The sequence below is a fragment of the Ptychodera flava genome, chromosome 20 (genome assembly GCF_041260155.1).
Source record: "Ptychodera flava strain L36383 chromosome 20, AS_Pfla_20210202, whole genome shotgun sequence".
Lineage (NCBI taxonomy): Eukaryota > Metazoa > Hemichordata > Enteropneusta > Ptychoderidae > Ptychodera > Ptychodera flava.
In genome coordinates, this window is record NC_091947.1 from 618,382 (window position 1) to 634,653 (window position 16,272).

At 38.3% G+C, this 16,272-nt stretch overlaps 1 protein-coding gene across 3 annotated transcripts in view; it reads left to right on the plus strand.

Moving 5' to 3' along the window:
• Nucleotides 1-157: 157 nt before the first annotated feature.
• LOC139119691 (uncharacterized) overlaps nt 158-16,272 on the plus strand; it is a 30,791-nt gene continuing 14,676 nt past the window's right edge. Inside the window, exons 1-3 of one of the 3 annotated variants that reach the window (XM_070683541.1) lie at nt 158-309; nt 1,302-1,367; nt 11,005-15,838. In XM_070683541.1, the coding sequence (XP_070539642.1) occupies nt 1,356-1,367; nt 11,005-15,838 (4,846 nt within the window). In that variant the 5' untranslated portion in view covers nt 158-309; nt 1,302-1,355. The remainder of the gene's footprint in view (nt 310-1,301; nt 1,368-11,004; nt 15,839-16,272) is intronic. The other 2 variants (XM_070683542.1, XM_070683543.1) reach the window with 2 other exon arrangements.

The window sequence follows — 16,272 nt, forward strand, 5'->3', positions numbered from 1 at the left end:
GGACACAAAACCACTGTCCCTCCACTTTTGTGAAGTGACCGTGACAAAACAAAAAGGTCCGTCGCCCACTGGCGCGGCGCCGCCGGCGTGTACACACTACTTTTACGTAGTACGTACGTACGTATGACCACTTTTCCCACCCAAGTCTCACGAGATTGGGCGAGAAGTCCGTTAGGTCAAGATGGCGGTGATTCAAATTTCATCGCTGTTTCCTTCACTCTGACGAGATCGAGCTTAAATTTTTTTTTGCAACCTCGGTTATCGGTACGCTACTGGTAAGATGGCGAACAAGTTCACCAGATAAAACCAGTAAGTATACTGTTATCCAATTTTCTGTTTATTTTACATCTTCTGCTTTATTTTATGGGTTCCATACATGTTAAGGTGTGGGCACTGCTCTTCACACAGCTCACAGTACACTTGTTTTGAAATACCTGCGCTAGAATCAGGCCCCACCGCGCAGCTCATTCATCGTTGCACCATCTCCATCAACCACAAATTATGATTAATTAAACATGTTGCACGGGCATTTTGTGATGATATTTTGAAAACAAAATGCGATGAAATAAAACATTGCCTATCTAATTTGAGAAATTCTTTCTCAGAATTGATTAGACACGAAGTAATGAAATTATTATGATAATTTTACCCGTGACTCAATGATATGTTGCTTGTGAATGAAAATCGAGGTTTTTGTCGTTGTACGCCTAAAGTTGACCTCATGGAAATATCGTGATATTTCGTCAAGGTAATACCTGTATTGATGCATATTTGTAGCTAACAGCATATTTTCGATAGAAACGCACATGTGGCTACAAGTACAAGTGAAAAATTCATGAGAAGCGCGGACATTTAATAACACGCTTTGCCTTCTCAAACGTTCGATATGCCGTGTAATGTTTTAATTACTACTTATTTGATAATAGCATTTTCTTCATTTAAGCAAATTTTTCATCACTGTGTTGCCAGGATTTTTCTGAATTTAACCTAAATTCACTAAAATCAATGAATGACTAATTCCATAGTGTTGTGTCTGGGCATGCACAGTGTGGACTTGGCTGTAGGAGGCTGATGCAGTCTAATCCTGCTCCTAACTTGCCCTAAGAGTGGAAAAAATACCCTCGAACAGCTGCCTTGCATGCTGATCATTGTTGCTATTATTTATCATCCTGTTGGATTTATATCTGGGCACAAGCCAGATATTCCTATTCCTTTGCATTGATTGATATTCACGATTGCATCTTTCCTTACTAACCCTTTCCATGGCCATTTTTTTCATCTTTTCACATGCTGCTTACTAGAGAGAGTCAATCTTGTCAAAATTAGTTCAGTGTGTTGACATTACCTTCTTCACCATGGCTAAACAGGTATTGAAAATAGTGTTTCCCTAGTGTGATTATTTTATGCATGTTCTGTGTTGTCTTATGATGTGAGATCTAGTGTAAAAAGTCTTTAAAACACTTAAAAAAAAAAGATACCAAATGTTTTCCAGAAGTGGATGGTGTTTTCTTCTTGTGATTACAATGTACAGTTTACTGAGTGCATGATGCAAGGAATTCCTGCTTGATCAGTTTAAATCCCTGTTTCAAATTACCTTCTTTACTACATGTATGTTTAGTAAATCCCCTATTTTTGGTAACTATACCTCATTTGTGTACAATGAATTCATAAAATGCTGCCCAGCACTGCAGCAGAGGAATTTCACTATACTTTTTTGAACATTTTCCAAGTTTGTCGTGGAGATAGCACGTCAGCTTGGGAATTCTGTAACTGTCAAATATATGCAAGACCCAGCAGGTCAGCAGCATGTTTTGACATGATCAACAGTCTACATCATACATGTTGCAATTGTCTTGTTTACTGACAAGAGTGAATTGGCCAGAAGTAAACCTTCCAAATACTTAATAATAATAACATCTGAGATGGCATTCCTAACAAGACAAAGTAAAGCTGATTCAGCATTAACTTAGAGCTTACTTATTACAAACAACATTTTCTATACCTTGGCTTCTGCAGTCTATTTGACCTAAGTTTATTAACCCTTGACCCCTGAACTTGAGCAAGCTACAGTTACAACTTTCTTTCACTCTGTCAACATTTGTGTTGTAAGTTGCCATAGCAACTTCACCTGATCTGGTGTAAACATTCAAGAATGTGATTATATTACCCTAATATTGTGAGGTTTGTTTAAAAAAACACTTTGAAAATTTAACTGCAGGAAATTAGCATATGAATAGGGGCATTCAGACCCTGGAGAAACTGTAATGTCCCACATTTCAACCATTTTAGCTTCAGCAGTTATACACAGTGTGAGTAAACTGTAGCATGGAAAGGATTATACTGGTCTTCTGATTTTTAAAGTGTCTCCATCGTAAGTAATATGTGCAGCTAATTTAAGAAACTGGTGCATTGTGGGAAGACTAGCTAGGATGTATACTTGTAGAAATCGAAGCTATACATTGTGGTAGGTACAACTGTGAAGTTTTCGTAAGTGTACTCTAGTACCATTATATCCATTACACCATAATAGACAGTAGCAGTGTAGATCATATTACTGTAATGCTGATACAGCCAGTAGTGCAGCTGTTTCTTTCCTATTCAAAGTCAAAATAGTATTGTTGCTAGTATTTCTAGAGACACTGCCTTAGTTTGAAAAAAGTAAGTTTGAAAAAAAGTATATAATTTTAAATACAGATTTCAGTGATTCAACAGGTTGTTTTAACTAATAACTCTCTGTGCACTTTGTTATTAACGTTTCTTTTGAGTCCTAATCAGGTAACAAATCACTTTTTGTATATGGCTGCCTCATCAGATTGGGAACTTTCATGTACAACCAGCATTTATTGCATATTTTGTTGAATCGCTCAAAGCAGTAAAGTGCCAATTGTGATAGGCAATGGAAAATTGTGGCATCATGGGTGGTATGATTTTTGCATGTACAGATACAGCTAGGAAGTAGTGGTGGCTCTATGTGAAATCACCAACCATAGCGGAACGTGGCATTGTACTGAGCAATTAATCAACAAAGGTTTACTTTTACTTAGTGAAATCTAAACCAGCCTTTTAGCAATGAAGGGAGACAATGCGTTTGAGGTTCACCTGGCTATAATTATAAAGCAGGAATGACAGTTGGAGGTCTTAACCACTAATGGCTTGTGAGGAAATCAAAGCTGTTCAGGTCAAGATGGTGACTGCACATGACTATTGTAAAACAGACTTCAATTATGAATAAAATGTTTCATGCAAATCAAGAGAAAACCAGTTTATTGCAAAGATAAAGCAGAGGGACCATGTAAGACATGGCATTTGTAGGCTTTCCCTAGAGCATTGGTCTGACTAGCTAGGTTTCCAGTGATGGAGATCCCCTCTTTTCAATTGATGAGCTCTTTTCTTCCACAACTCATGTATAATGAGGATATGTTAATTGCAAAAGGTTTCATCAGGGGATTTTAAGGTCATGATCTATATTTCAACAACCTAACAAAAGAATGGGTGTGTTTGACAATAGAAAATGCAAACTGCATATTGATAATGATGATAAAAATTGCAAGCTGTCACATAAATTAAAAAGTCATGTAATTAATACAACATTGTAACTTGGATGTCCAAAGTTTTCTACCGTAGTTCAAGTTGAAAAAAATAAAATGTCTTCATTCTTGCAAATCTTCAATCAATTGAACATGCTTCTACACTGAATGTAATCATGCAGGATAAGCTTTGCTGAACCTTTATTGTAAATTGTAGTCTATTTTTATAAGATTGAAATCACTTTTTGCATACTCACTAATGCTGTAGATATGTTTTCACAGGATGTCTGGAAAATGAGAATAGAAAATCATATTTTATTGATATCCTGACTCTACATGAATCATAGCAGTATTGCTTATGCTCTGCAAAATATCACTTTGAGCAGTGATTTCATTCTGTGAGAGGATTAAAAATAAGCCTATTTTCAACAAACACATATAACTCCTACATCAAAACATGTGAGTGTTGAGGACAGTGGTGTGAAGGTTTCCATACATGTGCAATGAAATAGAAATATTTTAAGACAAAAAAATCTATTAGTCATTGTTGGTGCGTACACATGGAAGTAAGGAAAGGAAAAAAAGACAAGATTTCTGTTTGGTTTTGTGAACCAAATCTTCCAGCTCAGCATCATATGTGCAGGATCAACTGTACTGCACAAAACAGTTAATCTAGCCAGTGGTGATGACAGGGTTCAAGATAATTTCAAATGATATGGCGCATTTACAGCAGTCTCTTGAACAGAAACTGGCAAGACTCCAACTGTATTGATTTGCAGTATGGCCTAGCCATTGAAAACAAAGATAAGATATGGATAAAAACATCAAACAGAAAATCATATATTCAGGAAAGGTTTATCAGATGGTACCTCAAAGTGTAGAATATTCTCTCCTTTCTATACCCCAATCCAGCCAAAAGAGTTGTTTATGTTGGAAATTGGATGTTTGAATGAAAAAGCTCCGCTGAGATTGAGTGTTTTGATTGTAGAGACTTTAGTGGATTTCAAATGGGTGACCTGCTTTGTTTAACAACCTAGGGAAAGCAATTCACTGACCTTGTCGTTATTGAAAATTTACATTCCAATGAGCCAGTGGCTAGGGTGTATAGTAGCATGTCGCCATCCATTTATCCAGAATTATTTTTGGTAGACTTGATGGGCTTATGAAGTACAGTACCTAGGGTATTGGAAAGCATTACAAATACACCCAGAGCTCACCTTGTTAGATGATAGGCTGAGAATTTATATCAGTTTCCAGACATCTGTTTAGAAAGTTACAGTCGCGAATGCTATCACCTGAGTACCTTTGTACGTCTGTGTAGCTTGATAATACAGACAGCTGACAAATTCATGCATGCAATGTACAATTGCAGCTAGACTCACCGTTTACACAATTCTGATGTAAGGCAAGTAAACATGAATATTAACATACACAGCAGATGTCAGTAGCATTTATTTCCTTTCACTGTCATGAGGAACTTTACCTAAAACATGAATTACATAATTACTTTGTTCAGTTCTGATGAAAATTTATGTATCTTGTAATTTGAATGTATCATGCAGGTTGAGGGAGTGACCTGGTTTATCCTTTATCCATGAATCCGTGCAAACAATGCAATGATAAATAATAGTCACAAAGGAGATCATAGTGCTAGGAAACAGAAAATGATCTCAGATTTTTCATCTCTTATTCATGCATTGCTATTGTAATGTACTGTTACTGCCGTACACTACTAGGAGTCATTATCATATAGCCTTCACTTGTGTGTTGCACAGCAGTTCAGATCAGCCCCTTCCTGTGGCCTCTATGATGTGGTTATACATATATTGTAAAATTCTGCTGGACGTAAAATGAACTTCAAAGATTGAAGACTGATAATTAAAGAAAATGTGGAAGAGAAGTGGAATATGATGATTCTGTACCTGTATTTGTGACAGTTATGTTGAATGTGTACCAGGGTTGTTCGTTACTAACCGTGAGTTGTTGTCGGAGATTCATACAGTAGGTGCCGTACAATGCCATTGGCTCATTAATCGATTCAATGCTGGCTTTTTTGTTTGCTTTTATGATTTCTGTGATCTACAAAATACACACATTGTTTAGAATAGATCTGGTCATAAGAAATGATGCCAGTTGAATATTTTAGAAAATTAGTCCAATGTAAGAACATTAAATGCCACACCTATCCATATACATGTACATTGACTTGAAGGATGATACCTTCATGTTAATGATATTCACTCTACCCATGTTATATAGGAATTGATATTCGTGCTTTATCTTGGAGCACCCCAAAACAGGCTTGATTGTACGAATGCACTAAATGAATGGAACAGCCATGGGTAGATTTAATCTAATAAATGCCATAATTTAGCACTATGATAAGAATAATTACGACAATATGCCGATACTTGTAACACTATTTGACATTGTTGATCTGAAAGTGTGGCATTCAGCTGTATTGACATTTGATAAATTGAGACATATAATAAGGGCAGATGTTGATGCAATAGATTGCAATTCTCACCAATTTTGATTTGGAGTGGAACCCCAGCATTTTTTATTGTGTATTTAAAAAGTCATTGTCTATCACAGCAATTAAAGCAAATTTGATACTTTTGCAATTTAGAAAACAAAGGAAACAGTAATTTGTATTGGTTTCACTATTTGTAATTTCATAGGTATAGATAAGAAAACATATTCCTTCATTTCCTGTACACAATAAAATGAACCTTAGTCCCATCCATGAATGGGCTGTCTAGTTTATGGCATTATGTTATCTTTCTAGTCTAGGCTTATAGTATGCCTTTTCTGCTGTTTTTTAGACTTCTCCAAATTTAAGATTTATAAAGTATTTTCATCCATAACGTTGGTGACTGGTAAATACTTGAGTGTATGCAACACCATAATGATTATCGTATAATGATCAGTAAAGTCAAACCATGCACGTTTATTATGGAATTTTCAACTGAAACAGTTATTTCTTTCAGTCTGTGCACCAGAGTTTAGCTATGCTCAAAATGTGATGGCAAAATTTAAAGTTGATGGTTGAATTATTGTTTAGGGGAGCCAAGTGATGGAGTGTGAGGGATGAGAGGAAGTGTTCCTTTTCAAAAAAAAGTTGCTGGTACAGAAAGGCAAAGTAGCTGAATGTTTCTGCTGGCTGCTGGCTCTTTAATTTGTGCCCCTTTGTCCACAGTTACACAAATACTTCTTTCGCATGTGTATCAGTACCGGTACAAGTCCATCATTTTCAAGGTTAGCTTGATTCCATAATTTTTGAGGTGAGATGTCAAGAATTAATTTTGTAAAATAAAGGAAAATATTAGTATTGGTTTATACAATATACTGTGTATTCAACTTTGTTTTCCTATTCTTGGCAATTTCTGTTTCATGTGGTACACTGGAACCTTCAATTCCGAAAAACTATGAAAATGTTTTGTAGATTAAAGTGCTTGTAATAAGTCAGTGCAATCCTTAATCATACATCCAGATGATTCAGATGTCTGCTTCACTGAGTAATTTAACAATCTGCAGAGTGTATTCAAACAAATGCTATCAAATTCTGATTCTTACCTGTATACAATGTATTTTTTGTCTTGGTAAATTTGAAATTAATACGACATGTCCATAATTTGATATGAGTATCATATATACCTTGCCTGGATATGCATATGATATCAGGATTTCGTAACGAGTACCAGGGTGTATTCTGACATTTCTATATTCACTTTTGATTGATTTTTTGTGGGATGCTGATATCAGCTGACCAATTCAACCTACAATAATTATCATGATTTCTGAAAATGTAGCTGCAAATCATCTAGTCAAAGTGAAATAATGCCAGTCATCATAAAAGTTAGAACTACTTTCAAATTGGTGAATGTAATAGCAGAATTGTTGGTAAGTCTTATTTGACATGATGTTCTCCTTTGTAAAATCAAATGTTTTTCTTCATCTCTACATAAGCTTGCTCTGATTAGTTTTATGCTTGCATTACGATTATCAGCTGCTTGTTAAACATACATAGTGGCATTTGAAACTATCAAACAGAACCAATGGTCCATTGCAAATATGTGTTAAGATTAGCATTTTCTCAAGCGTGTTATGGTTTTACCTTGTTTCATTCTCTTTGAAGTAAGATCCAGATAAAATATAGATAGGAAAAAATAATTAGGGACAATGCAAAAGTTCACTTTAAGATATAAAATTTTATTAAATTTATTTTCCTCCCGACTCCTGAGAATGAATCCACCACCAGGATCTGTCTGTTTCAAATAATTCAAATGATGGCGTATTCAGGGAGGTCGTATTCAGGGGTCGAAGGAAATATGGAACAATATTAAACACCATACTTCACAGGAGGGAAGTTAGGATGACCCACAGGGGTCTTGCCAGGTGTAGACAGTCTGACTGTGTGGTTACTGTGGTTGTGTTGAGTTTTACCAGCGTCTGGCTGCCCCTTTCTGATTATCCTTGTTACAGAATCTTCATTTGTTCAACAGGAGTGTACGGTAAATTTAGAGTGTACATCTAAATTTGCACACTGGTCCACCCAAAGTTTGTGGCGAAAGGCAGTCTAATTTGTACCTAAATGATCACTGAACAGAGTGGTAACGGTTGCTCTTGGGGCTAAAACCACATCAGACTTTAAGTTTTCAGTCTTTATATGTATACATTTACACTCTAGCAAAAATGATAACAGTATTCTGGACTTCACATGTGCTCAATTGCTGAAAAAAATAAAATTTTGTTCACTTTGATTCAATAAAATCAATCATCTCGAGATTGATTTCATGTCATGCACTATTGTGTTTGTATTAAGACACAACTGAACAGAAGCATGTGAGTGCAACATTACATGATATTGTCATTTTTACCATGGTTTAGTGTTTACCAGTATTTATTGTACAGTTGAGAATTTGTACTTTTTGCAACCAGAGCTGATGATTTACATTTGGATGAAATGCCAATATCTGACCAACATTTCTAAGTGTACAACTTTAAAACTGCTCAACATCTTTCCAAAGCAGCAGAACTGTAGCTAATGGTTGCCCTGACATTGTTTGAAAAATGGGAAAACTAGTCAACATCACTGGAGGTACAATGCACAGAACTCATCCTGATGGACAATAAACAAACTAATATCCTTTCAGAAACAGTACGGAAATGAAGGAAAGTTGCCTATATCATGTGTCAGAAAGTTGATATCAATAATATGTTGGGGTCAGGGCCTTTTGTGGTATCAAGGAACATTATTTACAGTGCGTTTCACCTAGGTACCGCAACTCAGCATATGAGACGGACACAATCCACGCACGAAACACACGATTAGCTTGGGTATCACGGACACATTTCAAAGCCACCGACTCGTCAATTTATTACAGTAAACCAGCATGGGGCAGCCGCTGTCTAGACTGAGAGATAAACAGTTGACCAGACTTGATCTACAATGTAACTTTTTCTTGTACAATTTCAGCTAAGAGTTCAAGAGGTGAAGGTATTCTCAACAGAAACTAACTAAAAAGCCACACATTGTAGATCAAATGTATCTCTCAGTCTAGACTGAATGGCTGTCCCATGCTGGTTTACTGTAATTAATCAATGAGTCGGTGACTTTCAAATGTGTCGTGATACCCAAGCTTATCGTTTGTTTTGTACGTGGATTGTGTCCGTCTCGTACGCTGAGTTGCGGTACCTAGGTGAAATGCACTGTATCAGGGATTGAGTTTTAAATGTAAGACATGTGTCACATCTGCAAAGTTTTGAGTTATTTTGTGAATGACGAAATGGTTTCTCTAGTAAAATGGATTGAGCTCTGTATTTGGCTCTCCATGAAAAACCTTTTATGTTTAGTACTACATGGGTACATTTGCCAGTCAGCATACATGTATCATGTGTTGCTATTATTTGAGATCATAGTTTATTTCCTAAAGGTGTTCCATTCTTTAACAAATAAAAATGTGATCTACTAAAATTTAGTAGTCATTCCTTTCAGAAAATTCACATTTTCCAGTTGAAGAAACTCCAATATTTAAATTTATTGGAGTTCTAAATATATAATTACCATCTAAACAATAGTACAGAAACACTAACCAAGACAGTGGCATACATACTGTGGAGGTAATACCAATTGATCTTCATTACGGAATTGAAAACATAAGCCATCTTCCTAAACAAGTAACTTGTAGCTGAGCTTCACTGTCAGTGTTGCAGAACTTATCATTGTCCATCATGGTCCAGCATCTTATATCATACTTGAAGTTGCTCGATGGAAAACTTCCGTATTCAAAATTAGCCTAGAATTCAGGGTCATAGGGATCATTTGATTATTTGAAAACTTCCATATACTTTCTTGTATATGCATTGCAAATTTTCGGGGCTTATTTTCTCATATTTTGTCAAAACATCTCTGAAATGGCTTGTTCAATAGCTTTTAAATTTGATATGTAGTATTGAAGGGATGTCCTTATTCTGCTTTGTTAAAATTAGCATAACATTTGAATATGTTAAAAACTGAGAATTATTTGTCTGTTTTGCTCATTTTTCACCAAAATCTTCTCTGAAATTGCTTGTTCAGTAGCTATCAAATTTGATAGTAGAAATCAAGAGATGACCTCATTCAGTGATGTACAAATGATGATAACATTTGCATGCAAAATATATGTCCAGTTGTCTTAGTTTTTGGTGAAACATGTTCTTTTTTGGCATATGCAGACAACACCAGAACTTAAAATGTAAAACTGTAAAGTGCAATCATGAATGGTTAAACAAGGGAACAATGTAAATATGAAATAATGTAATTCTGCAGGCATTTTTAATTCATATGATGAAAATGACAATTAGAGGTTATTACCCAATATTGCCTGTTCGCCTGTTCTGGTAGACTGTGTTATACTAAGGGTAGAATGTTTGTTAGAGGTTGTCTAAAAAATACAAGAACTTTAACAGAAAAACTATGGGAAAACGTTGCAAGGTTCAACATGTTTTTTCGATATTTAGCAACCCGAAATATCCGTGGTCCTCAAAGCCCTTCAAATTTTTACATTGGCAACATCGCTTCGCAGGCAGAGAGCGGCAGCCATTTTGTTTGTTTATGTTGTTTACCATGAAATTGCAAATGTAGTTTGGGAACACTCCAAAACCGATGACGTTTATTGTGCATATCTCGACGTTTACCATGAAATATCATGGCTGATATTTTACGGTGAATGTCAATAGGATGAGGCGTCGCAATATGGATGTGGGTATATGATAATTTGATTTATCTATGCACGTTTGCTTATGTATTGGTAAATACATGTATTTGACTAGCTCTTCCATGATTGCACATGAGGCATGTATACCATATGATGCTCTCGTAAGGCTATTAGTAGGTGTTTATATCAATTTTGACAAATAATGTATTCCAGATATTCTCCAGACTCGCAAGTCTTTCTCTGATGTGTTATTATTCTCCCATTTATGTATTTCATAGAGTGATGATTGGTATATTTGGGAGGAAGAGGTGACCTTGGAGACTGTTACCTTGACGGCAGAGACAGTGACCTTGACCTCAGAAGCAGTTGATGTGGATGACTCCAGCTTTTACTTTGTCAGTGATAAAGACTTGATGGAATCACCCAATGACATATCTCCACCTTCAAAGGAGCTCTCAGAATTTTCATCCCTAGAAGAGTTTTCAACACTTGAGGAGCTACCATTGTCAGATAAAGAGAAAATGGCTGACAAAGAAGAAATGAAGATAGCGGTGCCTGAAGGGCCAGGAATTCGCGAAGAGGAAACACCTAGGTTTTCAGATCCAGATGATGAACAGACAGAGGAAAGTTTTGAAATACCTCAAGTGGAATATTCTGATAGCCAGGACTCAGATCACCCAGCTGTTAGGGGTTCTCATGTCGATGATAATGAGGGTGCTCAAGACTCTGATGCTGGGATCACTAGGGAAGGTTTCCCTGAGTTGACCTCAGATGACTCGGATCAGTTGATGAGTACTAGTGATGTGAGCATCCCAATGGGTACAGGGACATCATCAACACCAACAACGGACACTGAGAGTGGTGACAGAACCGCTCAGACTGTGGTAGAAATGCCATCTCAGCCAGCAGTCAGTGAAGCCATTGCAGAAATATCAGCAGATTTTGCAAGCGGAAATCTGAATGTGTCCTTGTCACAATACCCAATTGATGATGACGCTGTTGGAGGTGTAATAGATACAAAGGCCAAAGGACTGGAGAAGCCACCCCATGAACGTTTAGAGACAATCGAAGATACTGAAGAGCAAGCTGTGCAGGGAAGGAAGTCATCTGAGGGTTCTGAAATATCTGAACATCCTCTTGATGACTTTGTTGAAGTTGGAGACCAGGTTGACTCTTCTGCAGATGAAATTTCACAGTATCCACTTGAGACAGTCGAAGGTTTGGACAAGACCTTGACAGATAAGCATGAGCCTGACCTTATTCCTTTGCCAGATCAAGAAATAGAAAGCATTGCTGACAAACCAGGACATGTCCAAGGTCAAGAATTGAAAACAGAAGATGATATTGACCTTGTGGATGACTCTATTGCATATCAACAAAGTAAGGCAGGTGTTAGTATTATCAGTGACTCAGTGGCTCATATGGGCAAGAAGCCCATTGATTCCTCAACTCCCTATGTTGCAAGCAAAACTGAAACAGTTACTAAGGCTGAGTCACCTCCAGACCCAAGGGAAACAGAGCCGATGGATGAAAGAGAAGATATCTCAACTGATGCTAGTATTTCCCCAAAAGATGAGCTGGCCGTACCAGAACATGCTACTGAGAGTGATTCAAGTCAACATAGTACAGATTCGCTTGTGACAAGTGAAACTGCTAAAAAGGACAACTCAGATGTACAAGAAGTCCAGCTTCCTTTAGACCTCACAACACTGCAGCCAGAATCTAAATCGGGTAGCAAAGATTTTGAACAAGAACCAGAACAAAGCTCTTCTCAGTCAATTGAAATGAGGCCGGCATCTTTTTATATAGAATACCCTTCCGATTTGCAAAGTGGCCAGTCCAATAACTCAATTGAAGGTGTTGAAGGTGAACGGAATGATGACAGTGTTCATGTCTGGAGTGGAATCAAAGATGGTGACATCAAAAGAAGAATCGAAAAGTCTTCCAAAAGTGATGAAGAGGGTGTTTCTGGAGAGAGTAGAAAGCAACCTGCCAACAGTGCAAATCTCAGCGAGTTGTCAGAGCAAGACCCTTTGGCAAGAAGAGTGGCTTTACTGCTTGGTGAAGATGTAGGAGCTGATGTGAGAAATGAACAGAGAAGAGACCCGGGTGTATACAAGGAGGCCGATATGGAACCAGCAACGAAAACCCTCATCCAAGACATTGAATCATTCATAGAAACAGGGGAAGCAGTTGGTGGCATCATATTGCCTCCTGAGTCAAGAGAACCTATTAAACATTCTCTTTCTACTTCATCTCATGAGTTTATTCCACCTCCAGCAGAATTTGATGAGCCAATAAGACAGCGCACCATCTCCCCACCAAGTTCTGAAAACAGCACAGAGAGCTCAGATAGTATAAGCCGGCAAGTTGCAGAGCTTCTAGACCGCACTGATTCAATCGCTGGGATTGGAAATACAGACTACCAGTTCAAGCGGCCATATTCTCCTACAGGATCTGACTCGACAAGTACATCTGATGCAATTGCCCAGAAGGTGGACTATTTACTTGGTATTGCCCAGTTACAAACCAGGGATGTAGCAGAAGGTCTAGACTTGGACCTGCTGGATCAGCATGCAGCGTCTCCTAGCACTCTCTCAGAGGCAAGCACTTCAAGTTCAGTTAGAGCAATTATTGAGAGAGTCATGGCAAGACATGGCCGTCCTGAATTAGATTTTTACAATGGAAGTAGTTTCATTGACACAAGCCATGTGTATCAGTTGCCGGACAGAAGTTCACCAGCAGGATCAGCAGATTTTGAAGATGACCTTTCAACTCAGATCACAGATGCATACTCACTGACTGAACACAGACAACCAAATGATCTTGAAGTTCAGGGGATCAACGAGAGACTAGCAGTTCCTGGTGAAGTTGAAGTTGAAGATGAGGATAGAGATGAAGACACAGATAGAGAAGGATCTCCTGACTCTCTCACAGAGTGTAAGACCCCATCAACTCCTAGTCGTCGTAAGACAGATTGGACTAGAAGTTCACCTTCTCCTATAGTTTCTGCAGGGTTTTCACTTCATGATGATGTTCCTCAGGATCCTCCTCAATCAATGCATTCTATCCGAGAAAGTGATCTTTATTCTGAAGATCCCATTCAAAGGAGGATATCGGCAAACATCAGTGGTGCTAGTGCGCAAAGTTCAGACTCACTGCATAGGAGAGTACAAGTTTTACTCGCCAATACTGCATACATTGAAAAAATTCCCCCAGCAAGAATGTCTGACCCTGAAACAACACCAAGGGACTCTGATGTTCCTGATGGAGGTTATGAAGACCGAGAAATCTTTTATGGCCAACTTCCTGTAAGCCCTACACAGAGTCATTCAGCATCTGAAAAAAGCCGGCCATCAGATCAGAGAAGTGGATCAAGAAGAAGTTCAGCAAGCACTGGCAGGTCTTCTCCTTCAAGACCACTTCTTGAGAGAGATGCACATGGAACACCACCAGCTGCTCCAACAACTCCAAGACATGATATTCAACACAGTGAGGATTACGATGCATCTGAAAGAGATGACAACTGGCTAGCGCAAAACAGTGTTCAGGATCAGGATGAACTTTTTAGGCGCACAGAACCAGAAGGTAGAAGTGCTCTTGTAGGAGACCCAGTCTTGAGAAAAAGAATTGCAGCAAGACTGTTAGAGGATAGTGCAGAAGCTTCTCCTGTCAGAGAGCCAAGGCAAGATGGTTCCTCCGGGACTGCCGAAGTTCAAAGGTCATATGGAGAATTACCACCAATTGCAAGTGCACGTGTAGGTTCCGGTACAAGTTTCAGAGAGTCAACATCACATCATATTGGCAGCAGACCTGGAGAAATGACAACTTCTCAATCTGTACCTTCATCAAATATTCCATCTCCAGGTGATGATGCATCATCGCTAGCTGAGCGTGTACGTAAGATTCTTGAAAAGGAATCCCCTGTCAATCAAGCTGATCAAATAATTGACGAAGCAGAGAAAACAGCAAGGTCATCCATAGTGTCCAGAGAGGTTCAGTCACCAGCAACTTCTGAATACACCCCTGTTACACCATTTTCCTTGCGTACTGCAGTTGCTACAACAGACTCTTTGCCATATTCCCCCATATCATCAACTGGATACAGGCCAATTGGAGCATCTCATTTAGCCAAGAACCTCATATCACAGCAGCTGCAAAAAATGTCAGAGAATAGGTTCGACCAGAGTGTTGAACTGAGAGCACAAGTTACAGGCATAATTGAGAAGCATCTTGACCGGCCATCATCACCAGAACCTGCTTCAAAACTCAATCAAGAATCCAGAGAGAGGACTTACTACCAAGAAAGACAAGATGATTCTTTGGGTCCAGCTGATGATGCAGTAAGGCGAGCCATCCATGATGCCTGGACAGTAAGAGATTCTCCACCACCACAAGCAACAACAATGGGAAGGTCAGTTCAGTATGGTCGTCTTCCCCTGGAGGTGATACCTCAAAAAGGAGAGAGAGAGCTACCTGTTGGAGATGAGGAGAAGGATACATTCTATGGAATGCTCCCTCCACCTTCACTATCATCAACAGTGAAAACAAGTATACATAGCTCTCAGCCACCACCTTTCTCAAGTGGTTATCCACACTTGGGAACAGATAGAGAACACCATGTAATGTATGCTGGTACAGGCGCCCCGACAGCCTTGGGACAGACAGACAAAGGCTTCATATTTAGAAAGTCATATGAAGATGATCAGAAAAAGGAAGAACCTGTGAAGGAAAGTGATGACAATGGTGTCAGTCTTCCAATTACCCTTAGCCTTGCCAAACCATCGAATGCAGATCAAGCAAAAGAAAAACAGTTTGGTGTAGAAGACCTACCAACTCAAGCAGATGATTCCAAGGTAAACTCTGGATACCCTAGAGGTCGAAACACACCTGTCCTTAGGCCATATAGACCACCAGGTAGTCCTGACGTATATCAAATATACATTCCGGAACAAGATGATAATGTATCACCTGGAAGGAGTGATGTAAATACTGGAAGGAGTGAAGTAACCACCGGAAGGAGTGAAGTCACAACAGGAAGGAGTGATACCACATCAGGAAGGGAGATCACTTCAGGAAGAAGTGAAACTACTATGGAGAGCACACATTCAGGTATATTGAGATGAATATTTTTCTCTGTTTGTAATTAAAATGTCAATTTTTTCCACATATCTTTATTCAACGTTATTTTATTTGTAAATGTGGAATTGCTGTCACCCAATGAATCCAGGTGATGTTACTTATGAAAGGGACTGCTGCTAGCAATATCAGCATTGATGTGATGATACCAGCTATTAGGAAGATTAGGCTGCTTCCCTGATGAGAATGCCAGCTGTGTTACTGTAGATATCTTGAATCTGTACTAGCCAACTACAGCAGATATACTAACAAAAAATAAGTTTGAGAGTTTTTAAGTAAACCATGCCCATTCTTCCAGTGTTCACCAGTCAATTGGTACCAAACTGATCATCTTTGAAATGTGACATGCATGATTCATAATTTTCAGGGTATTTGTATTCTAACTTGCAAATCAGAAATTTTTCCAC